The 25,484-nt window shown below is 45.8% G+C and overlaps 1 protein-coding gene across 3 annotated transcripts in view; it reads left to right on the top strand.

Moving 5' to 3' along the window:
* Nucleotides 1–25,484, top strand: part of PIKFYVE (phosphoinositide kinase, FYVE-type zinc finger containing) — a 603,254-nt gene that overhangs the window by 407,615 nt on the left and 170,155 nt on the right. For 2 of the 3 annotated variants that reach the window (XM_073558214.1, XM_073558213.1), the window contains one exon: nucleotides 583–683. In XM_073558214.1, coding sequence (XP_073414315.1) covers nucleotides 583–683 — 101 coding nt within the window. Of the gene's footprint in view, nucleotides 1–582; nucleotides 684–2,744; nucleotides 4,325–25,484 lie in introns of those variants that run through there. The other variant, XM_073558215.1, reaches the window with a different exon arrangement.

The raw sequence follows: 25,484 nt of genomic DNA, 5'->3' as shown, positions 1-25,484 counted from the left end.
GTCTAATACCCTGCTGACAGGCCCCATTTAGTGGCCTCCCATGCACATTAGACTTTCAGCTGACCCCACCTATATTGGCAGGATTGACCGGCTTTAGTCCAGTGTGTATGGGGGCCTTCAGACCATTATAGTTGGCACAATTTTCATTGACTTTTCCAGCCAAGTCAGTGTAGACCCGTAGGTTTACCTGTGTTGTACAAGACTTGTGTTCTAACATTTCGAACATTGTTTTGGATGAATGAATATCCAGTACAAAACATTGCACCTTAATAAAAGAGAGTAAGTGAGAAGTAAAAACCATTGTAATTACTGCTCAAGATGGATTTATAAGTGTAATTACACTACTGATCAGCCATGATTGTACAGAAATAAACGATTGCCACATTCATGACCCCTCCTCAATGATGGCAACCGATGAAAGGTTTGATTATTATCCAAAATGTGGAGGTCCAACCTGCTCAGTATGGTGGACATTACCACCGAATTTCCAACAATTTTACCATGTGATATACATATTCATAAATCTTTCCAAAAAAATCCTAGAATTATTGCTCAGTTTTGCTTTTTTTTTTCTGTTTATAGCTTGATGGACAGTCGGCCAAAAACCAGCAGTCCGGCAAAAATTCAAGAGACTAGCTTGTCTCAGTCTAACCGTACGGCGGAAGCAGAACCTCCGAGCACTGGTACGTGAGCAGAGCGTTCTCCTGTCTCACTGCAGATTGTCTCTCTTCTTGTTCTGTCATATAAACTTGAGAGCAAGACTACCATTGGCTGCTCTTTATTAGTCTAATATATGCAAACCTTCCATTCATAAACCTTCAAGTTACACTGACATGCACATTTCTAGCAGAAAGGAATGTTTACCTGAATGGAGCCTGCACATTTACAGCAGAAACCACCCCATTGTGTGGTATGGTAGGGATTTCTCATCTGCAGAATTGTCTGCGACAATCTTCTGCATGTGAACAGTAACGTACCATGCTTTTATGTTTGACTATGAAGACAATGTGACGGGGATGCCACTCATGCACTGCTAATGATGTATCTGCAGTATATCCAATGGGATATTTTGAATGATTTATTGACTAGGTTTCCAGAGTCAACACGTTTGGAGGCCACGCAGGGCCTCTTCATCAGGACAGGAACCTTGTCTAGGTTTCTGTCCTGATGAAGAGGTCCTGCGTGGTCTCAAAATGCGTTGACTCTGTAAACCTATTCAGTAAATCGTTCCATATATCCCATTGGATATACTGTGGATTCATCATTCATTGGCAGTGAATGAGTGACACCCCCGTCACATTGTCTTCATCCAATTTGGTCCTTTCAAGGCCAGTGTCCTTGCAGCAGCCATGTGCTAATTATATATGTGAGATATATGTTGCTTTGTAGCAACCATACTAGGTGAGTGGATTCCCTTCCTTCACACCTCATTTTTTTATCATTAAGACCCTATTGCGCTCTCTTTTCCTGTTTCTCTACTCACATATGTCTGATCACAGCACTTTTTTATCCCCAGTGCATCATGGTTTCTTCTCATTTGCCATCTCTATGGTATGATATGCCTTCTCCCTGCATCATGCCTTGTCTGTAAGTGTCCTCTCACTCTCCGTTCATGGGAACAGTCCGTGTTCTGGTGGGTAATGGTGGAAAGGGCTAGGCACCTTCCTGGGGATATTAACCTGCAGGTGAAGGATGTGTTATGAGGGGAAACAGGAGCGAGTGATTTTTACAGAGATAGACAGAGAGACTTACCAAGGCTGCTGCTTCTAGTGTAATTTCTGGATGTGTTTAAAGAAAGTTCTTTGTTATTTAGCTGCCGCTCTGTAGAAATTGCAGGTTAATCCGAATTAGGCTAGTTTCACATTTGCGTCTTTGTGCACTGCGCATCGTGCACAAGTAGAAACGCATTCAAAAACGCATGCAAGCGCAGCGTTTTTATACGCATCAGCGTACGCATGACGACAAAAAAACGCAGTGTTTTCATGCATTTTCATGCGTTTTTGCATGCATTTGCATTTTTTATGCGCATGCGTTCTCTAGGTGTCACATTTCACAGGAGGAAAATCCTTGAAAAAGCCTTGAAACAGACTCCACCAATGGGACACCAGTGGGCGTGTGTCATGGGAATTCTTTATATAGACCCTTTTATAGCGGAATTCTTCAGATTTTGCTGCTGTTTCCTTTGTCACCATGGATCTGTGTTGGAAGAATATTCGCTTCAACTTGGATCTGGACATCGCGCTGTCTCATGCTTTTGCATTTGCTTGCCAGCAAGAAAGGGAGAGTGAGAGACAGCGACGACGGCAGTGGCGGAGTTTTTGGAGACATCCGATTTTTGAAGTCCGGGGTAGCCGTGGAGCGTACCATACTCTCTATAGTGAGATCCAGGCAAACCCGGCAAAATTTATTGACTATACCAGGATATCCCAAGAAATCTTCATGGATTTGCTTGGTCGTGTTCAAGGAGCCATCCGGAGACAGGACACACAGCACCGTCGTGCGACTCCTCCTGAGGAACGGCTCCTGGTCACATTACGGTACGTAATATTTAAAAACCAATGCCTGCATAATTGTTTTTGTTCTGCCATGTACTAATCCAAAGCCTGCAGAATTATTTTTCTGCCATGTAGTAGACAAAAGCCTGCAGAATTATTGTTATGCCATGTACTAATACTTTCTCATTTCAGAGTTTTGCAAAACCCTAGACATAAATATTATTTTTTTTTTCTTTCTCTGTTTGGCAGATTCCTGGTACTGGAGAGACCCTATCATCACTCCACTTCCAGTACCGGCTTGGAATCTCCACCTTGTCTAGAATAGTTGCGGACACCTGCCGGGCTTTGGGGGATGTTCTCTGTCCAGAATTTATGCCCCTGCCCACCGTGGAAAAGTGGATTGAAATAGCTGAACAATTCTTGACAGTCTGCAATTTCACTGTTTGGAAGCGGTGGATGGGAAACACATCAGGATAACCAAACCCGCAAGAAGTGGATCAGAGTACTATAACTATAAAAAGTACTTTTCTACAGTACTCATGGCCATTGCGGATGCAGACTGTCGGTTTGTTGCGGTGGACATTGGGGCATTTGGCCGGGGCAATAACTCCCAGGCTTTTAAAAACCCGGACATGGGCCGTAGGTTGTATGGCAACCATTTTATTTCCCACCGCCATGGCCTCTTCCCCACACTGAAGGTCCGCAACTGTAATTTGTTATGGTTGGGGATGAGGCCTTTCAAATGTGCCAAAACCTTCTGAAACCCTACTCCAGCCGGTGCTTAGACCACACAAGAAAAATATTCAATTACAGACTCACAAGGGCACTAAGAACTGTAGAGTGTACCTTTTGGGATTCTGGTGTCCAGATGGCGCATTCTCAGCACACCCATTAATCTTAAACTGGGAACAGTGGATGAGGTGGTGAAAGCGTGAGTGATTCTTCACAATTTTGTTATGGCTAAAGAGCGCCACTGTCACGCTCACCTCCCCGGCTCCTGTCACGCTCACTTCCCCGGCTCATGTTCGCTCGGCGGCATCTGCGGCTGCCGCCCTGACCGCCGCTGCCTCGACTCCCTCTGCCTGGTCTTCTGTCACCAGCGCTCCATCTGCCTCTGCCACGACTCCTCTTCTTGCGGCTCCATCGGCTCCCGTGCCTCCACACCGCCCGGGGCTCTTCGGCGCTTCCGGTCCTCTCGGCCCGCCCCCACTGCTGGCACCTGTCCATCACCTGTCCTGCGGCCGGCCGCTGCTCCCTCACGCAGACGCACAGCCAGGTACGCCCCCTAGACCAGGCGCCCTATCCCCTGGCCCCATGGCACTGCTGCACCCCCTACCCGGAAGTTCAGCAGCGTGCCCTATATCAGGCAGCCTTACCCTATTCTCTCTGCCTATCATTTGTGGTTCACGTTTGATATCGGGTCCACACTCCCCTGCGTTCCTCCCGTCTCTTGCCTGCATTCCCTCCCGGCTGTCCCCAGGTATCGGCTTCCGCGGCGATAGTGTCCCCTGGGTCTGCCCCTAACGCTCCCTGTATAGGGGGTGGTACACCTGGCCAGCTCGCCCTAGGGAGGTTCGTCGTCACGGTCCTGAGGGTTCAACTTCCGGAGGTCTCCAGTCTCACAGCCCTGACTTTGAACTAGATGAACCAGCTGCCAACCCATTGCCTGATTTCACTCAGCACCCTCTCAGGTCATCAGTTGAAGTTGGCCAAATGAGGGACCAATTTACGGCATACTTTATCTCTGATGTAGGACATGTGGTATGGCAAGATGAAATGGTGTAAAATTGTTTTCTTGTGTGTATGTTAATAAAAAACCTGTTTTGATACCTGTACCGAGTGCACTCTGTCTTTATACACTCCAATACAATAATCACCTGCCCAGGTGTCCAGTGAATTCTGGATGCTGTGTTTTGTGCATCCTGACTTTACTAGGAGTCCTGACCAGGTGATTCTAGATAGAAAAGTTGTATGACCTTCATCATCTCTCCAGTCTGTGTTCAATAAGGCAGATTGCAGCGACGGTGAAGATAATACAATAATACAACTAATATTTATATCACCTGGCCTGATGTTACAAATAGTGATTTTGGGATGCACTAGCATCCGTCACTATGACACCTGACCATGTGAGTATAAAGATTAGCTGTAGTATCTCCACTGTCGCTTCAGTATGCACGCAGACTGGAGAGATGATAAAGGTTTATACAACTTCTACAATCCCCTGGCCTGGTGTCATGCTGAAGTGAGCATGCCCAAAAACCACATCATGACTTTACACTTTTATGACACCTGGGCAGGTGAATACACATATGAGTTAACCTTCAGCATCTCTCCAGTGTGCGAGCAATAGATAATGCAGATTGAAGCGACGCTGCAGATGACAACTCATAGGTTATACTCACCAGGCCAGGTGTGCTAAATAATTATGATACCAGGCCAGGGTATTGTAGATATGACACCATCATCAATTCACTCTTTATGATACCTGGCAAAGTGAGAATAGATATACCTTGCACTAACCACCATCCTATATTCAGTCTGACCAATATTTGTAGACTGAAGAGACTGGTGGTGAAAATACAAGTCATATATCTGTGTTTTTGACAACACATAGCTCCAGTACTTACACATGTTTCTTGTGTCAGTCCTGGAGGTATGTGGTGGCAAAAACAAAGTGTACGGCGCAGTGTGTGCTAGGCGGGAAAGACACATTAAACCAAACAGTATTAGGGGAAAACCAAATGACATTTATTGAAAACCCCCCCCAAAAAAAATTACTGGGAGCAACGTTTGGGGGAAGATGGCGGAAATTTGGGGGTGTGGAGGGACGAGGAAGGGGTTCTAGGGGAAGGGGCGACGAAAGTAGTAGGGGAAGGGAGCTCAGGGACGGAACTGGAGGTATGGGGTGGGTCAGACACAGTGTGAGGTGAGGGGGGAGGGAGTGTGAGATTTTCTCTTTTTGTGGGCACTTTTATGTCTTTTGTGGCCCATCGCTGTTGTGTCCTGCCTGGAGCGCCTGGTGCTTGTGGACCTCCTGGAGCTGGGGGACCTCCTGGCAGGATCCTGTAGCTGCTGCGGCATGCTGGTAGTGGTGGTGGAGGTCCTGCCAGGGTCTGTGGTGGCAAATAATGAATGTGGGTCCCCCAGCTGCTGCTGCTCAGTGGCAGTGGTGGTCCAGGCAGGAGTGGTGGCGGTGGTGGAGGTCCAAGTACGAGTAGCGCTTGGCCTGGTGGTGGCGGGGGAGTGTCCAGCTCCACTCAGCCTTGTGGTGGTGCAGTGGCATGCGGCATGGCTTTGAATGCAAGTGGCCGTGCAGTGGTATGCAGCAGAAGTCGGTAGTGAGGTGGAGCGAGTCAGTGGTGGGACAGTTGGAAATGCCACCACTGGCTGCTGCACGTACTGACTCTGCTGCATAGCCTGCATGTAAGCAGTGTTGCATGCCTGTATCACAATCAGCTGGAGATCAGTACTATCAACCCCATGGATAGAGACAAACACCTTGGTCGCCTCAGAAAGACCTTTTTGAATCAGGGCTACCATCCAAGAACAATTGAAAACCAAATTACAAGAGCCACCAGAATATCAAGGAATCACCTGCTACATTACAAAGCTAAATATGAAAATAACCGGGTGCCTCTAGTGGTCACCTGCAATTCAAATCTGGAGGTGCTAAAGGAAGCTGCATGGAAATTACAACCTTTACTACAAAAAGATGCCTGATTACAATCCATATTTCCAGACCCCCCACTGCTGTGTTTTAGGCAGCCCCCAAATTTAAGAAGCATCATTGTCAGAAGCTCGCTGTCCTCTCCAACAGCTGCAGGAACCTTTCCTTGCAACCAGAAAAAATGTAAAACCTGTCCATTTATAATGACTGCGGACAAGATAAAGATCCCCAACTCACATCAGGACTACAAGATCCCAGGGACTTTCAGCTTCATCACATCTAATGTGGTGTACTTATACTAAATGTCCAACTGGGGGTCTGTATGTGGGGAGACAGGGCAAAAACTGAAAACAAGGATGAATTCTCATCGTCACACAATAAGAGAAAAAAGAATGGATCTATCCATGGCAAATCATTTTTGTATCCCTGGTCATAGCATGATGGACATTAAATTACTTGTATTAAAAGGTAACGTCAAGTTTCAGAGAGAAGAATCTCGGAGTACAAATTTATGAAAACTTTTGACACATTCAGTGCAGGAATGAATGTGACTCATGGATTTATGTCGTCTTACATCAATTAAGGAATTTGCACTTCAGACCTTCTGGGGTCATCACAACACAAAACTAAACCCCAATCAGAGGACAATAAAACTTTCAGGCTCCTTATCTATGAACTGCTCCAGTATTTATGTTTAGCCCTCTCCCATAATGACCGTTCTACTTCACATTACTTGTCTTATCTATTGCATTATTTCTGTGTTGTATTGTGCATAAATGTGACTTCAGATTTTGTATTAGTCTAGCCTGATGAAGAGACCTGAGTAGTCTCGAAAGCTTGCAATTTGTTACCATCTTTTCAGTTATCCATTAAAAGGTATCAACCACTGAGGACTCTCCATTCTAAATATTCTAAAGAATAGAAGTGTATTATCAATTAAAAAAATACAACATGAATGAACACGTGAGAGGTCTAAATCAGATCAATAATTTGGTGTAACTACTCTTTGCCTTCAAAATAGCATCAAAGCATCAATTCTCCTAGGTACTTACACACACTTTTTGAAGAAACTCAGCAGGGAGGTTGTTCTACACATCTTGGAGAACCCACCACAGATTTCTGTAGATGTAAGCTTGTCCATATCCTTCTGAATCCTCATTTAATCCCAGACATACTCGTCCTCAAACTGAATGTTGTTCAGACAAGGGCTCTGTGCGACCATATCACCACTTCCAGGATTCTTTTGTTCTTTTTCACAGAAGAGAATTCTTAATGAGATTGGCTGTATATTTGGGGTCGTTGTCCTGCTGCAATGTAAATTATAACAAATCACTCTTCTCCCCAGTGGTATTGCTTGGATTAGTACCTGCTAATATATTTTTCAGCATTGCGGTCACACATTAATCCTGACAAAAACCCCAACTCTGTTTGCAGCCCCAAACTAGCAGCCAGCATGATTCACAATTTCCTGTAGACACTCATTATTGTACCCCTCTCCAGCCCTCTGACAAACAAGCTGCCTTCTCTTACAGCCAGATATTTCACATTTTGACGACTCAGTCTAGAGCACCTAGTGCCATTTTTCTGCACCCCAGTTACTATGTTTTCATGTATAGTTGAGTCACTTGGCCACATATCCCACATGATGACCACTTCTGACCAGAATTGTCCGATCACTAGATAGTTTGGGCTGGGTCGCACTGGTTGCTGCCAGTTTTGAACTGATGACAGACCCAGTCTTTTATCTGCTGCATGAAGTTTCCTTGATCAACTACTGTATGAATGGTCCTCAACATTGCCTATTTCTTGGTGTCCTGAATGAAGATAAATACAGGCAGATGCTTATCCATCGTGAAATACCATCATTGAGGCATCTCATTTGCTCCAAACTTGTTCACCAGCCGGACACTAACACCAAACACCCAGTCATTGTCATTAAGAACCATCTTCAGCATAATGAAGAACAAAGAGTACTGGAAGTGATGACACTGCCCCCACAGAGGCCTGATCTCATCAGTCTAGGATTACACCCTTACCTAGAAAAGTTGATACTTTGCTGTTTTGAAGGCAAGGGGTGATCACACCAAGTATTGATTTGACTCAAATTTCTCTTTTTGTTCATTCTGTCAATAAATAAAAATTACTAACATTTCTGTCTTTAAAGAACATTCATACTTTGCAGCATTTTCCACACCTTCTTAAAACTTTTATACAGTTGTGGCCAAAAGTATTGACACCCCTGCAATTCTGTCAGATAATGCTCAGTTTCTTCCTGAAAATGATTGCAAACACAAATTCTTTGGTATTATTATCTTCATTTAATTTGCCTTAAATGAAAAAACACAAAAGAGAAGGAAGCAAAAAGCAAAACATTGATCATTTCACACAAAACTCCAAAAATGGGCCAGACAAAAGTATTGGCACCATCAGCCTAATACTTGGTTGCACAACCTCTAGCCAAAATAACTGCGACCAACCGCTTCCGGTAACCATCAATGAGTTTCTTATAATGCTCTGCTGGAATTTTAGACCATTCTTCTTTGGCAAACTGCTCCAGGTTCCTGATATTTGAAGGGTGCCTTCTCCAAACTGCCATTTTTAGATCTCTCCACAGGTGTTCTATGGGATTCAGGTCTGGACTCATTGCTGGCCACCTTAGAAGTCTCCAGTGCTTTCTCTCAAACCATTTTCTAGTGCTTTTTGAAGTGTGTTTTGGGTCATTGTCCTGCTGGAAGACCCATGACCTTTGAGGGAGACCCAGCTTTCTCACAGTGGGCCCTACATTATGCTGCAAAATTTGTTGGTAGTCTTCAGACTTCATAATGCCATGCACACGGTCAAGCAGTCCAGTGCCAGAGGCAGCAAAGCAACCCTAAACATTAGGGAACCTCTGCCGTGTTTGACTGTAGGGATGGTGTTCTTTTCTTTGAATGCCTCTTTTTTTCTCCTGTAAACTCTGTGTTGATGTCTTTGCCCAAAAAGCTCTACTTTTGTCTCATCTGACCAGAGAACATTCTTCCAAAACGTTTTAGGCTTTTTCAGGTAAGTTTTGGCAAACTCCAGCCTGGCTTTTTTATGTCTCGGGGTAAGAAGTGGGGTCTTCCTGGGTCTCCTACCATACAGTCCCTTTTCTTTCAGACGCCGACGGATAGTACGGGTTGACACTGTTGACCCTCGGACTGCAGAGCAGCTTGAACTTGTTTGGTTGTTAGTCGAGGTTCTTTATCCAACATCCGCACAATCTGGTGTTGAAATCTCTTGTCAATTTTTCTTTTCTGTCCACATCTAGGAAGGTTAGCCACAGTGCCATGGGCTTTAAACTTCTTGATGACACTGCGCACGGTAGACACAGGAACATTCAGGTCTTTGGAGATGGACTTGTAGCCTTGAGATTGCTCATGCTTCCTCACAATTTGGTTTCTCAAGTCCTCAGACAGTTCTTTGGTCTTCTTTCTTTTCTCCATGCTCAATGTGGTACACACAAGGACACAGGACAGACGTTGAGTCAACTTTAATCCATGTCAACTGGCTGCAAGTGTGATTTAGTTATTGCCAACACCTGTTAGGTGCCACAGGTAAGTTACAGGTGCTGTTAATTACACAAATTAGAGAAGCATCACATGATTTTTCGAACAGTGCCAATACTTTTGTCCACCCTCTTTTTTATGTTTGGTGTGGAATTATATCCAATTTGGCTTGAGGACCATTCTTTTTGTGTTTTTTCATTTAAGACAAATTAAATGAAGATAATGAAACAAGAGGGGATTATAGGGAGAAAAATGGGAAGCGGAAGCTTCTAAGTGTAGTAGTTAATTGTCAAAGGTATATGCTCAGTGTGAATACACTCACCTATTTGGTGTCTTGAGATACTGCATGTAGATCCAATCCCTGGATCACTCCATTCCTCTTTCCATTCAGTTTGCTGCAAAGATCTGGGAACTAGTGAGAGCACTGGACAAAGCTTTCATAGGTTATAACACTTGGTGAATGTTTTTCCCAGCAATATGCGCTCCTGAAGGATGATGATGGAACTTGATATTTCAAGTTCCATCATCATCCTTCAGGAGCGCATATTGCTGGGAAAAACATTCACTAAATGAAGATAATAATACCAAAGAATTTGTGTTTGCAATCATTTTCAGGAAGAAACTGAGTATTATCTGACAGAATTGCAGGGGTGTTAATACTTTTGGCCACAACTGTAGATGGATAGATACAGATGTATATATGTGTATATCATAAACTTATCTTCAATCAGTTAGAACTTCCCCTATGGTATAAATAAGTGAAAAGTTTTGTTAGAATTGGAAGGTTGTGATTACAAGTTGGCTCTTGTGACTGTATCTATGCAGCATGTGCATTATACTCACAGCTCCGCAGCATCTATATACAGTGGAGAAAATGAGTATTTGATACTGTTGATTTTGCAAGTTTTCCCACCTACAAAGATTGGAGAGATCTGTAATTTTTATGGTAGGTTCACTTCAACTGTGAGAGACAGAATCTTATAAAAAATCCAAAAAATCAGATTGTATGATTTTTACATAATTAATTTGCATGTTATTGCGTGAAATAAGCGTTTGATACAAAAGAAAAACAGCAATTAATATTTGGTACAGAAACCTTTCTTTTCAGTTACAGAGATCAGTCGTTTCCTGTAGTTCTTGACCAAGTTTGCACACATTGCAGCAGGGATTTTGGCCCACTCCTCCATATAGATCTTCTCCAGGTCTTTCAGGTTTCGGGGCTGTCACTGGGCAACATTGAGTTTCAGCTCCCTCCAACGATTTTCTATTGGGTTCAGGTCTGGAGACTGGCTAGGCCACTCCAGGACCTTGAAATGCTTCTTACCGAGCCACTACTTAGTTGCGCTGTCTGTGTGTTTCAGACCGTTGTCAAGCTGGAAGACCCAGCCATGACTCATCTTCAATGTTCTTACTGAGGGAATGAGATTGTTGGCCAAAATCTTGCGACATATGACCTCCTCCATTCTCCCCTTAATATGGTGCAGTCGTCCTGTCCTCTTTGCTGAAAAGCACCCCCAAAGTAGGGTTTCCTTACCATGCTTCACGGTTGGGAAAGTGTTTTTGGGGTTGTCCTCCTTCTTCCTCCGAACATAGGAAGTGGAGTTGATACCAAAGTTCTGTTTTTGTTTCATCTGACCACATGACCCTCTCCCATGCCTCCTCTGGATCATCAAGATGGTCATTGGTGAGCTTCAAATAGGCCTGGACATGTGCTAGCGTGAGCAGGGGGAACTTGTGAACCCTACAGGATTTTAATCCATGAAGGCATAGTATGTTACTAATGGTAATATTTGAGACTGTGGTCCTAGCACTCTTCAGGTCATTGATCAGGTTCTCCCTTGTAGTTCTGGGCTGATTCCTGACCTTTCTCAGAATCATTCTTATCCCATGACATGAGATCTTTTTCGCCGCGAAAACGCATACAAAAAGCAACCCATTGTATTCAATGGCATTCTGCACATGCTGGGCTAATGCTGTGTATTTTTTCGCATTGAATCGCATCACGAAAAAATACGCAGCATGCTCATTCTTTGTGCGGAATCGATCCGCTTACTTTCCGCATGTGGCTGTGCCCACCATGTGCAAATTAAGCAGAAAATGTGCAGATGGTACCCAGGGTCTGGAGGAGAGGAGACTCTCTTCCAGGCCCTGGGTATCATATCCCTGTTAAAAAAAAAAAAAAAAAAAAAAAAATCGTGGTATTCTCACCTTCTGGCGGCCCCCGCAGCCTTCCCAGGCCTCAGCAATGCTCCCGGCAAGTCCTGTTCCCAGTGATGCCTTGCAACAATGACCTGTGATGACGTAGCGGTCTCGTGTGATGCTACGTCATCTGGGACACAAGGCATCGCTGGGAACGAGACTTGCCGGTGGCATCACGAGGATCGGGAAGGCTGCTGGTGCCGCCGGGAGGTGAGAATATCACGATATTTTATTTTTTTAAATATTTTTAACATTATATCTATTTACTATTGATGCCACATAGGCAGCCTCAATAGTAAAAAGTTGGTCACACTTGTCAAACACTATGTATGACAAGTGTGACCAACCTGTCATTCAGTTTTCCAAGCGATGCTACAGATCGCTTGGAAAACGCTAGCATTCTGCAAGCTAATTACGCTTGCAAAATGCTAGTTTTTTGCGGGAATTCTGCATGTGTATTTCCCGAGGCAAGGAGTTGCGGAATTGCCGCAGAAATTTCCGTGGCAATTTCGCACGTGTGCACATAGCCTGACAGTGTTTCTTCCATTTTCTAATAATTGTGCCAACAGTTGTTGCCTTCTCACGAAGCTGCTTGCCTATTGTCCTATAGTCCATCCCAGCCATATGCAGGTCTATAATTTTGTCCTTGGTGTCCTTAGAAAGCTCTTTGGTGTTGGCCATGGTGGAGAGATTGGAGTGTGATTTGAATGTGTGGAAAGGTGTCTTTTATACAGGTAATGAGTTCAAACAGGTGCAATTAATATAGGTAATGAGCGCAGAGTAGGAGGGCTTCTTAAAGAAAAACTAACAGGTCTGTGAGAGCCAGAATTCTTGCTGGTTGGTAGATGATCAAATACTTATTTCATGCAATAAAATGCAAATTAATTATGTAAAGATCATACAATGTGACTTTTCTGGTTGTTTTTTTTTTTTTTGTTTTTTTTTAATTTTTAGATTCTGTCTCACACAGTTGAGGTGTACCTACAATAATAATTACAGACCTCTTTATTTTTTGTAAGGGGGAAAACCTGCAAAATCTGCAGTGTATGAAATGCGTATTTTCCCCACTGTTTGTTTATATACAAACAAACCTCTATAATTCACACACACATTTGTGCATGCACTTCAGCTGTGCACACACACAGCTCTATTGTGCGGACAGCACTTATGCACGCACGGCTCCGCTGCACACATGCAGACACTCGCACATCACAATTGCGCACACACCTGTATTGCATAAATAAGCACATTTACAGAACTGGTACGCGCACACCTCTATTGTATACATAAGCACGTTTACAGCATTGGTACACGCCCACACCTCTATTGTATACATAAGTACATGACTCTGGAAAGGTCGAGTTCCCGTGACCGTCACCCCACTCACAACCCCCCCGCCTTTCCCCCCTGCCTTTCCCCCCTTACTATTCTAAACAAGGAATACACAACACGTTCAAGTATGGATAATAATGGCCACAGCAGCCAACTTTTATTAATAATTAAGACACTTGGTTGTCCCCCCTCGAAGCTATCACTGTCCTGGTCTGGTGATTGAGCCGGCATTGGCATTGCCTCATCCCTCCCAGCCTTACTTCCAGACGCGTCTTTTCCTGCACGGAAGCACCATGAATCGAGGGAAGAGGTTGTCTCCACCGTTAATCTGTATCCGACTACCGTCGTCGGGTACCCACTTATCTTTGCTATGCACCCGACTACCATCGCCGGGTGACCCCGACTTCCTCGTCGGGCATCACCCACTTCTCACCAGACCACCAACACATAACCTTCCAATAAGGGGGATCCCCGTAATGCCAGAACCTCCTATTTTTTTCATTTTATTCACCAGCTTCGAGGGCCCACCAACGCCACACCGAGAGCAACTTGACCCTTTCAAGGGCTCGAGATACCACCAACCATTACTGCTGTGGCCTTCCGTATCTCTTCCCGTAGCCCTCCGATCCACAAATCCGTCCCCCTTGCATTCAGGTGTTCCCCATCTGCCAACCAGTAGTCTTCTTCTATAGAATCTAACCCCACATGGCGTATCGCCACGCCCCCGCTCCGGACTACCCACTTGGATATCTCCTTGTTGATTTTAATACGGGCCTTGTCAATTCTCTTAGTTGAAAGAGCCCCCCCTCCAATTCCTTCTGGGTACCATATCGGACCACATTACTTTCATATTTGGGCACGTCCACCCCAACCACCTCAGATCCTTCTTTATTTTGATAACCAGTCCCTTTCCCGATTTACTTCCCAAGTCATTACCCCCCACATGTAATACTAAAATATCCGGGGCTCCATAAAGGTACACTGCCCGACAAAACTCGTGAAGCACCTGCCCCCATGTCAAACCCCTATACCCCATCCACCTTATCACCACCCTTTCCTTTGCGTAACCCAACTGTCTCCCGTCCGTCCTTCTGTCAGCCTGCCGTGCTCCCAAAAAAACATAGGAATGTCCTAGTATCCAGATCACAATTTTGACTTGTCCTGTAACAGAATCAGAAGAAATTAGTGAGATGTTCCTTCTCCCCGGTGGGTGCTCCTCTCATGTCCACTGGGTCGCACGTAGGCTCTGTACCGATGTGACTCACATCGACCAGTCCTCCTTATTACCACTGGGCTGAGGTGGATACTGGGTCGCTGATGTCTGGACGGCACCCCCACCCACCCAGGTACTATTTGATTCAGGCTCCATGCCCAGCGCCTAGTGCATTACCAGGCACTTTTAAAGTGACTATGGTGTCACTTCTATTATCACACTGAATTCGATTAACTACTATACTGCAGTCTGTTACTGATGAAGGCCAGTGAGGCCGAAACGTCTATTTTCTGGCTGCATTAAAAAATCCAAAAAATATTCTAGAAGTTGCATGCCAAGTTTTCTTTATTAATTCTTATGGAACTAATTTGTGGACTTCCATGCGCTGCTCAACAAAATACAGAATACCAATTATGGTGAAAGATTAATCATTTATTCCCAACGCGTTTCGAAGTAAGGACTACTTCTTCCTCAGGGGATGACAAACATGAACAGATAGCGTTGTCTCAAGACTATATGCACTCCATATTGAAAAAAATCTGGCGCCAATAGTCACATGTTCTTTTGCAAGAAGTCAAAGTTCACACACATGAAATAACATGATCAATAATTTTTACCCGATAAAATCACAATATCCCTTTATTATATTACAAATAAAACTTAAAAAGGAGAAAAAAAAGAAAAAAATGAAAAAATATCAACGAAAAAAAGAACTCGCAACAAAAAAGAGCCGAAAACAAGGGGCCAATCACTTAGACCACTATACCAGAACAAGAACACATCTCAAATGGAGAAAAAGGAATGAATGAATCTGCGGATCAAGATATATACGGGAAAATTATTGTAAAAATCTGTTTTTATGTGAATTAAAAATGCCAGTTCAAAAAACAACAATTATATATGTATATTTCAATAAAAAATTATATACATATATATCTCAATAAAAAACAAATATTTCAATAAAAAATATAAATATTTCAATAAACAAGTGTGAGTCAATTAATTCCTAAGTCTTGTCCAGGGTACAGACGTTGTCTTTATAAAATCTCATCAAGAAAGCGTATCCATTAACATTTCAATAGCCCAGATGTCAAAACAATTAGTGGCATCCAGCATAAGAATCCAACCTTCAAAAAAATAATCAGCGCTACTAACAAAATCAGGATCGCTCCCCATACATGGAACCACCGCTCCACAGGAAGCGCCCGACGATAAATGGTCCAGGACGTTCTCGCGCGACCAGCGATGAGCAGCGGGGGAGCCGGTCGGAGGTAAGTATCAGACATAGCGATAGCGCTAGCAATATCGCTGCTACGTAACAAAATCGGTGACGTTACAGCGATATCGCTAGCGATATCGCTATGTGTAACGGGGGCTTTAGGAATTAATTGACTCACACATGTTTATTGAAATATTTATTTTTATTGAAATATTTGTTATTGAGATATACAGTCATATGTAAAAGTTTGGGCACCCCTATTAATGTTAACCTTTTTTCTTTATAACAATTTTGGTTTTTGCAACAGGTATTTCAGTTTCATATGTCTAATAACTGATGGACTCAGTTATATTTCTGGATTCAAATGAGGTTTATTGTACTAACAGAAAATGTGCAATCTGCATTTAAACAAAATTTGACCGGTGCAAAAGTATGGGCACCCTTATCATTTTCTTGATTTGAACACTCCTAACTACTTTTTACTGACTTCCTGAAGCACTAAATTGGTTTTGTAACCTCATTGAGCTTTGAACTTCATAGCCAGGTGTATCAAATCATGAGAAAAGGTATTTAAAGTGGCCACTTGCAAGTAGTTCTCCTATTTGATTCTCCTATGAAGAGTGGCATCATGGGCTCCTCAAAACAACTCTCAAATGATCTGAAAACAAAGATTATTCAACATAGCTTTTCAGGGAAAGGATACAAAAAGTTGTCTCAGAGATTTAACCTGTCAGTTTCCACTGTGAGGAACATAGTAAGGAAATGGAAGAACACAGGTACAGTTCTTGTTAAGCCCAGAAGTGGCAGGCCAAGAAAAATATCAGAAAGGCAGAGAAGAAGAATGGTGAGAACAGTCAAGGACAATCCACAGACCACCTCCAAAGACCTGCAGCATCATCTTGCTGCAGATGGTGTCACTGTGCATCGGTCAACATTACAGCGCATGCATAACGCCTTTTTGTATGACCAAACAACTCAATCTTTGTTTCATCAGTTCACAGGACCTTCTTCCAAAATGTAACTGGCTTGTCCAAATGTGCTTTTGCATAACTCAGGCGACTCTGTTTGTGGCGTGCTTGCAGAAACGGCTTCTTTCGCATCACTCTCCCATACAGCTTCTCCTTGTGCAAAGTGCGCTGTATTGTTGACCGATGCACAGTGACACCATCTGCAGCAAGATGATGCTGCAGGTCTTTGGAGGTGGTCTGTGGATTGTCCTTGACTGTTCTCACCATTCTTCTTCTCTGCCTTTCTGATATTTTTCTTGACCTGCCACTTCTGGGCTTAACAAGAACTGTACTTGTGTTCTTCCATTTCCTTACTATATTCCTCACAGTGGAAACTGACAGGTTAAATCTCTGAGACAACTTTTTGTATCCTTCCCCCTGAAAAGCTATGTTGAATAATCTTGGTTTTCAGATCATTTGAGAGTTGTTTTGAGGAGCCCATTATGCCACTCTTCATAGGAGAATCAAATAGGAGAACTACTTGCAAGTGGCCACTTTAAATACCTTTTCTCATGATTTGATACACCTGGCTATGAAGTTCAAAGCTCAATGAGGTTACAAAACCAATTTAGTGCTTCAGGAAGTCAGTAAAAAGTAGTTAGGAGTGTTCATATCAAGAAAATGATAAGGGTGCCCATACTTTTGCATCGGTCAAATTTTGTTTAAATGCAGATTGCACATTTTCTGTTAGTACAATAAACCTCATTTGAATCCAGAAATATAACTGAGTCCATCAGTTATTAGATATATGAAATTGAAATACCTGTTGCAAAAACCAAAATTGTTATAAAGAAAAAAGGTTAACATTAATAGGGGTGCCCAAACTTTTACATATGACTGTATATGTGTGTATATATATATATATATATATATATATATATATATATATATATATATATAAAAAATTTTATTGAAATCTACATATATAATTCGTGTTTTTTGAATTGGCATTTTTAATTCACATAACACAGATTTTAATAATTTTCCCGTATATATCTTGTTCCGCAGATTCATTCATTCCTTCTTCTCCATTTGAGATGTGTTCTTGTTCTGGTATAGTGGTCTAAGTGATTGGCCCCTTGTTTTCGGCTCTTTTTTGTTGCGAGTTCTTTTTTTCGTTGATATTTTTACATTTTTTTCTTTTTTTTTCTCCTTTTTTAGTTTTATTTGTAATATAATAAAGGGATATTGTGATTTTATCAGGTAAAGATTATTGATTATGTTATTTCATGTGTGTGAACTTTGACTTCTTGCAAAAGAACATGTGACTATTGGCGCCAAATTTTTTTAAAATATGGGGTGTATATAGTCTTGAGACAACGCTATCTGTTCATGTTTGTCATCCCCTGAGGAAGAAGTAGTCCTTACTTCGAAACGCGTTGGGAATAAATGATTACTCTTTCACCATAATTGGGATTCTGTATTTTGTCGAGCAACGCATGGAAGTCCACAAATTAGTTCCATAAGAATTGATGTATCAGCGGTCACTTGGTTGACCTTTGGACGTGCAGAAGCTGAGTACGAATTTCATGTGCGTGATCTCTCCTACAAATAGGTGAGTGAATTTCTTTTATTCTTTTAATATTAGCTCGGATAAGACCCTATTGCGCTTTTTTTGTTCTTATAGTATATTGCTGTTACACCTCCGGACTCTGTGGACTCTCACCTGGGGACCTCCTCCTCCCAGCGCCCTCCCAGTCCGCTCTCACGCCATTCCCCGTCTGGCTTTGCAGGGTCGCGGTGCGTCAGGGGTCCGCGCATGCGCGCTCGCTCTTCCCCGGCCGCCAGGCATCCTGGGAGCTCGTGACCCGGTGGCTCCGCCCCATCATGGTGGCGCCCACCGGTTATTTCTGCTTGGCGTCTTGGCAGGTAAGACGCCTGTTTGTCAATCTCTGTGGCGCTAAGCATTCTATGCGCAGCGTCACCCCCGACTCTCAGGTCCCTGCGCTCCCTGTGTGCTGCGGTCAGCTTTCTGCCTTGTTTCCCGCCTCGCATCCCTGTTCAGCGTCTCTCTGCTATCACTCCGTCCTCTCGTCCTTCCTCCTTCTCCTGTTCCTCCGCTAGCCATCCTGTATTACTACCGTGACTGTTTCTCGCCTGTACCGCTGCCTCTGTAGTTGTCTGTCTCCTGTGTATTGTGCCTCTTTCCTCATATCTTGTGTTTTGCCAGTACCCCTTGGTCCAGTGTCTCCTAATCTCCTTGTGTCCCCCTTCTACTTCAGCTATTGGTCTCTGCCTCATCCTGATCCATCCCGGCCCCCTCAGCCTGTCTCCTCCTGCCTCGGGTCCATAACCTCCCTCGTATGCTCTCCTGCACTCTGATCTTCTCTCCTGTATACACCCCGGGTCGTCCCTTTGGTTCCGGCTGTCGTGGTTCCATCTCCCTTGGGCCTGCCCCTAACACTCCCTGTATAGGGGGTGGTCATCACCTGGTCCGCTCGCCCTTGGGGGCTCTGGAGCCACAACCCAGAGGGTCCACTCTCGGGTTCCTACCTAGAACCCTAATAGAACAAACAGGCCATGGACCACGCTGGAGCCGCTGCGGCTCAGAAAGAGCTAGTCTACTTGCGGGAGAAACAAACCCGTATCATGGCTTTCATGAAGTCTATGGACTCCCGTCTCTCCGCGCTCCAGGCCTCCGATCCAGGGAACGCCTCCCAATTGGCTGGACAGCAGCAAGAGCTGGTTCAGCAGAGAGATACCCAGACCCATATCCTCAGTTATATGGCCTCTGTAGACGACCGATTACTCTCCCTGCAGTCGGCCGCCGCATCTCCCGCCCCAGCTTTGGCTCCTCACCCACAGCCCTGCCTAGCTAAGCCACCTCGTTACAACGGGGACCCCAAGCTGTGTCGGGGTTTCCTGAACCAGTGCCGCCTCCACTTTGAACTCCTGCTTCAGCAATAGCCCACTGAGCGGGCCAAGGTGGCTTTTATTGTCTCCCACCTTGAGGGAGACGCTTTGGCATGGGTTAACCCTCTCTGGGAGCGGGACAATCCTGTGGGCTCCCAGCTAATTTTTGAGACATTTCGTTGAGTGTTCGACGAGCCGGGTCGCCTGGCCTCTACCACGGAATCTTTAACCTTCACCAGGGGTCCCAAACCGTGCGTCAGTACGCCATCCGATTTCGTACCCTGTCCTCTGATTTGGAATGGAACAGCGAAGCGTTGGTAGGGGCCTTCTGGCGAGGTCTCGCGGGTCGAATTAAGGATGAGTTGACTGGCCGCGATACCCCTACTGCCTTAGAAGATCTGATTTCGCTGGCCACGCGTATCGATCTACGATTCCAAGAACGTGCTCGTTAGAGGAGGCTTCCTCGTTCTTCCCCAGCCATCCGTGGACCGCCCTGTCCTCGGTCCGGGACATCCGCTTCAGCTTCTATGCCAGAACCCATGCAAGTGGACCGGCTCAGACTATCTGGACAACGCCGTGAGGAGAGGCGCACTCAGGGTCTCTGTTTCTACTGTGGCAGTGCCTCTCATTTGGTCCGTGCCTGCCCGGAACGTCCGGAAAACTCCTCCACCTAGGTCTGGTAAGAGAGGCCTCCCTAGGTGTGAGTGATACCTCTCTACCCCTCACTTTGTCCTTCTTGTTGCACGTTGGTGGTAAACGTTTTTCTTTGGCAGCCTATGTGGATTCCGGCGCAGCAGGAAATTTTATTAGGCTCGAGGAGGTCCTTAAATTTTCATTCCCTGTTAAGACTTTAGAGACTCCACAGATCCTCGCTTCCGTGGATGGCAAACCCATTCAAGAGGCCATTACCCTAGTCACCCACGAGGTAGAACTCCAGGTAGGGGCCTTGCACAAGGAGAGAATCGCCTTTTATGTCTTAGCGGGCATCTCTCATTCTATTCTTCTTAGCCTTCCCTGGTTACGGGCACACAAGCCTACCTTGGACTGGCATAAGGGCAATATTTTGCGCTGGGGGAGTCCTGTTGGGCGAGGTGTCTGCTGCCAGTGCGTCCCGTGGGTGGTCCCCATTCCCTTTCCATTTCCCCCGGGTTGCCCATCACTTACAGTTCTTTTTCGGACATCTTTAACAGGAAGCCGAGAACCTCCCGCTGCACCGACCCTATGATTGCCCCATCGATCTCGTCCCTGGAGCCATCCCTCCGAGGGGTAGGATTTATCTGCTCTCGCCGGCAGAGACGCAAGCCATGTCGGAGTACGTTCAAGAGAATTTGGCCAAGGATTTCATATGAAAGTCTTCCTCTCCTGCGGGCGCAGGCTTCTTTTTTGTCAAGAAGAAGGACGGCTCGTTCTGTCCGTGCATCAACTACAGAGGTTTAAACAGCATTACAATAAAGAACAAGTACCTATTGCCCCTCATCCCCGAACACACTGATCGCCTGAGGGGAGCACAAATATTTACCAAACTTGATCTTCGAGGAGCCTATAACTTCGTCCGAATTCGCGCTGGGGATGAGTGGAAGACCGTGTTCAACACTCGTGACGGTCACTATGAGTAACTTGTTATGCCTTTTGGCCTCTGTAATGCACCAGCATTTCAGGAGCTCGTCAACGATATTTTTCGGCATCTCCTCTACTCCTTTGTCGTGGTTTATCTAGATGACATCCTTGTCTTTTCTCCGGATCTCTCTACCCATCGGCGAGACGTACGGCAAGTTTTACAACGTCTAAGAGAGAACCACCTTTTTGCCAAGTTGGAGAAATGCGTCTTCGAGCAACCGTCCCTGCCTTTTCTAGGTTACATCGTTTCGAAGTCTAGTCTGAATATGGATCCCAAGAAAGTGTCCGCTGTCCTTAACTGGCCTCGTCCCCTTGTACTCAAAGCCATTCAACGCTTTCTCGACTTTGCCAATTATTATAGGCAATTCATCCCTCATTTCTCCACCTTAACCAAGCCTATCTCTGCTCTCGTACGCAAAGGGGCAAATCCCCACCTCTGGTCCCCTGAGGCAGAGGACGCCTTCCAAACTCTGAAGAAGGAATTCTCTACAGCGCCTGTTCTCCATCGTCCGGATGCCGATAGGCCCTTCATTCTCGAGGTCGACGCATCATTTGTTGGAGCAGGAGCAGTTCTTCTGCAAAGAACCTTCACTGGTCGGGCTGTCACATGTGGATTCTTCTCTAAAGCCTTTTCTCCTCCCGAACGCAATTATTCCATCGGGGACAAGGAACTACTTGCAATAAAACTGGCTTTAGAGGAATGGCGTTACCTTCTCGAAGGAGCCGTCCATCTCTTCACCATATTTACCGACCACAAGAATTTGGCCTACGTTCAGTCTGCTCAAAGGCTCAACCCTCGGCAAGCCAGATGGTCCTTATTCTTTGGACGCTTTGACTTCGAGCTCCACTTTCGGCCGGGTAATAAGAATACTAAAGCAGATGCTCTATCGAGGTCGATTCTTCCTACCGATGAAGAGGCGAGTCCTGCCCACATCATCGATCCAGCTAAGATCGTCACCCTAGCTCCTCAAAGTCTGGTTAATCCACCACCTAGCAAGACCTTGGTATTGGACCATGACAAAGTAAGGGTTCTGCGTTGGGGACACTCCTCTAAAGTCGCCGGGCATGCCGGAGCCAAGAAGACTCTATCCCTCATCTCCCGCCATTATTGGTGGCCCTCGCTCCGCCAGGACGTCTTAGAGTTCACCGCTTCTTGCTCCTCCTGCGCCGGAAACAAAGTCCCAAGACAGTTGCCCTCTGGTCTCTTGCATCCGTTGCCTGTACCTTCGGTCCCTTGGAGCCATATCGCCATGGATTTTATCACGGATCTACCTCCATCTTCCAGCTGTACCGTCATTTTGGTGGTGGTGGATCGTTTTTCCAAAATGGCCCACTTCATCCGTCTGCCTTCTGCTCCCGAGCTGGCAAAGATCTTCTTGCACCATATTTTCCGACTTCATGGTTTTCCCCGGCATATCGTGTCAGACCGAGGTGTTCAGTTCACCTCTCGTTTCTGGAGAGCCCTCTGCGGCTTGATGAAGGTAACCCTGGATTTCTCCTCTGCCTACCACCCACAATCCAATGGCCAAGTGGAGCAAGTCAATCAACTGTTAACCACCTATCTTTGGCATTTTTCTAATGCACACCAGAGCAATTGGGTCTCGCTCCTTCCTTGGGCCAAATTCGCCTACAACAATCACCCCAACGAATCCTCTTCCAAGTCTCCCTTTTTTTTGGTTTTTGGGCAGCATCCGGGCATTCCTCTTCCCGTTTCCCCCGCCTCGGGCGTGCCAGCGGCGGACTCCTTGTCCTCAGAATTCTCTAAAATTTAGGAGGAGACAAAAGGGGCCCTTGAGAGAGCTAACGATTGGATGAAGAGGTACACCGACAAATGCCTTAACGCCCCTCCTTATCATCCAGGCGATAGGGTCTGGCTATCCTCGCGCTTCATCCGACTTAAGATTCCCTCCTATAAGTTGGGCCCGCATTATATTGGTCCCTTTTGAGGTTTTGAGTCGCATCAATGACGTGGCCTATAAGTTAAAACTACCTGCCTCTCTGCGGATTCCCAATACCTTCCACGTCTCGCTCCTCAAACCTACGGTGTTTAATCGCTTTCACCCAGCTTCGTCCCACGCTCCTCAACCTAGCACCGCTGAAGACATCTTTGATGTCAAGGACATCTTGGCGAAGAAGACCATCAGGGGTAGGACCTTTTTCCTTATTGATTGGAAAGGGTTCGGTCCTGAGGAGAGGTCATGGTAGCCCCGGGAGAACATCAATGCTCCTCACATCATGAGAAGGTTTCTGTCCCGCCTTAAGAATGAGGGGGTAAGAGAGGGGGTACCTTTTACACCCCCGGACTCTCACCTGGGGACCTCCTCCTCCTGGCGCCCTCCCAGTCCGCTCTCACGCCGTTCCCCGTCTGGCTTTGCAGGGTTGCGGCGCGTCAGAGGTCCGCGCATGCGCGCACGCTCTTCCCCGGCCACCAGGCATCCTGGGAGCCCGTAACCCGGTGGCTCCGCCCCATCATGGCGGCGCCCACCGGGTATTTCTACTTGGCGTCTTGGCAGGTAAGACGCCTGTTTGTCAATCTCTGTGGCGCTAAGCATTCTATGCGCAGCGTCACCCCCGACTCTCAGGTCCCTGCGCTCCCTCTGTGCTGTGGTCAGCTTTCTGCCTTGTTTCCCGCCTCACATCCCTGTCCGGTGTCTCTCTGCTATCACTCCGTCCTCTCGTCCTACCTCCCTCTCCTGTTCCTCCACTAGCCATCCTGTATTACTACCGTGCCTGTTCCTCGCCTGTACCGCTGCCTCTGTAGTTGTCTGTCTCCTGTGTATTATGCCTCTTCCCTCATATCTTGTGTTTTGCCAGTACCCCTTGGTCCAGTGTCTCCTAGTCTCCTTGTGTCCACCTTCTATTTCAGCTATTGGTCTCTGCCTTGTCCTGATCCATCCCGGCCTCCTCAGTCTGTCTCCTCCTGCCTTGGGTCCATACCCTCCCTCGTATGCTCTCCTGCACTCTGATCTTCTCTCCTGTATACACCCCGGGTCGTCCCTTTTGGTTCCGGCTGTCGTGGTTCCATCTCCCTTGGGCCTGCCCCTAACACTCCCTGTATAGGGGGTGGTCATCAATTGGTCCACTCGCCCTTGGGGGCTCTGGAGCCACGACCCAGGGGGTTCACTCTCGGGTTCCTACCTAGAACCCTAATAATTGCATTTGAAAGTTTTCTTTATTATACAACGGTCCAGATTGTCGTGGCCTGGTGGTTATGAATTCCTTAAAACACTTCACGGGACACTTAACAGCATCTCCTGCTTTGCCTATTAGCACCCTCTTTCCTTAACCCATCTGGTCTGTTTTCAATTTTGTAATCCACAATTCTCACCCCCCTTTAGTAACCATGATGTCCTCCGCTAAAATGCCTCCCGGTTTGGTTTTGCCTGGTGAAACTAATTCCCCTATTCTCTTTGCCCCGAAGAACGTCAGTGAGAAAGTCAATCTAAACAGGCCTATCTCGAAGCGTGACCTACCAACCGCCTCTATCTGATTGCTTAGGTTCTCCAATAGGCTGAAAGACACTTGGCTGCCTGCTATCCTTCCGGCCTTTTCCTGTTCGAAAACAGTTTAAGGCCTGTACCACCAAAAAATTCTTTAAGTCTGTTCTGGTCCTCAATTTGAACCCAAACGCTAACCCTGCCATTAACTTATTCAGCTTGGCCGTCGACCACTTACCCTCCGCTGCCTGCCTCACTCTCATCAATAGAACTACTATCTGCTCTACCTCCGTAAGGTGTTCCCACCCTTCCCATAATCCCCATGCCCATTAATATGCTGCCCAGGTGCTACTCGCTATGGATGACCTGATTAGCGGCTCAGCCGCCCTGATACCACACTCCAAAGTCCGGGAGGGCAGGGTATGCCCTGTTCTTCTGCTTCCGGGGCCAAGGCCGGAAAACGCTCCCACTGGAAACGAGAAAGCGCATCAGCTACTGAGTTACATTCGCCAGGGACATGTGAAGCTGTAAAATGAGCATTAATCGTCAAACATTGTAACACTAGCTGACGCAACACCCTAATAACTGGTGGGGAGTAGGTGGTGATGTTGTGTGTGGCCATTACCACTCCTATGTTGTCGCATTTGAACCGCACTTTTTTGTTTCTTAGACCCTTCTCCCATAGCGTAGCTGCGACTAAGATAGGAAAAATCTCCAGCAGGGCAGTGTTCTTTACCAACCCAGACTGCACCCAATCCTCTGGCCACCTGACTGCGCACCATTGTCCCTGGAAGTATGCGCCGAAACCGTAGCTGCCTGCTGCATCTCTGTATAGGTCAATGTCCGAATTACAGCATACTCCTTCCATCATCAATGATCACCCGTTATACTTTTCTTGGAATGTCTGCCATACAA

The sequence above is a fragment of the Dendrobates tinctorius genome, unplaced genomic scaffold, assembly GCF_039654945.1.
Source record: "Dendrobates tinctorius isolate UK_male_01 unplaced genomic scaffold, ASM3965494v1 ptg000254l, whole genome shotgun sequence".
Lineage (NCBI taxonomy): Eukaryota > Metazoa > Chordata > Amphibia > Anura > Dendrobatidae > Dendrobates > Dendrobates tinctorius.
The sequence above is the reverse complement of the archived record's forward strand: the minus strand, read 5'-3'. Positions and strand labels throughout refer to the sequence as shown.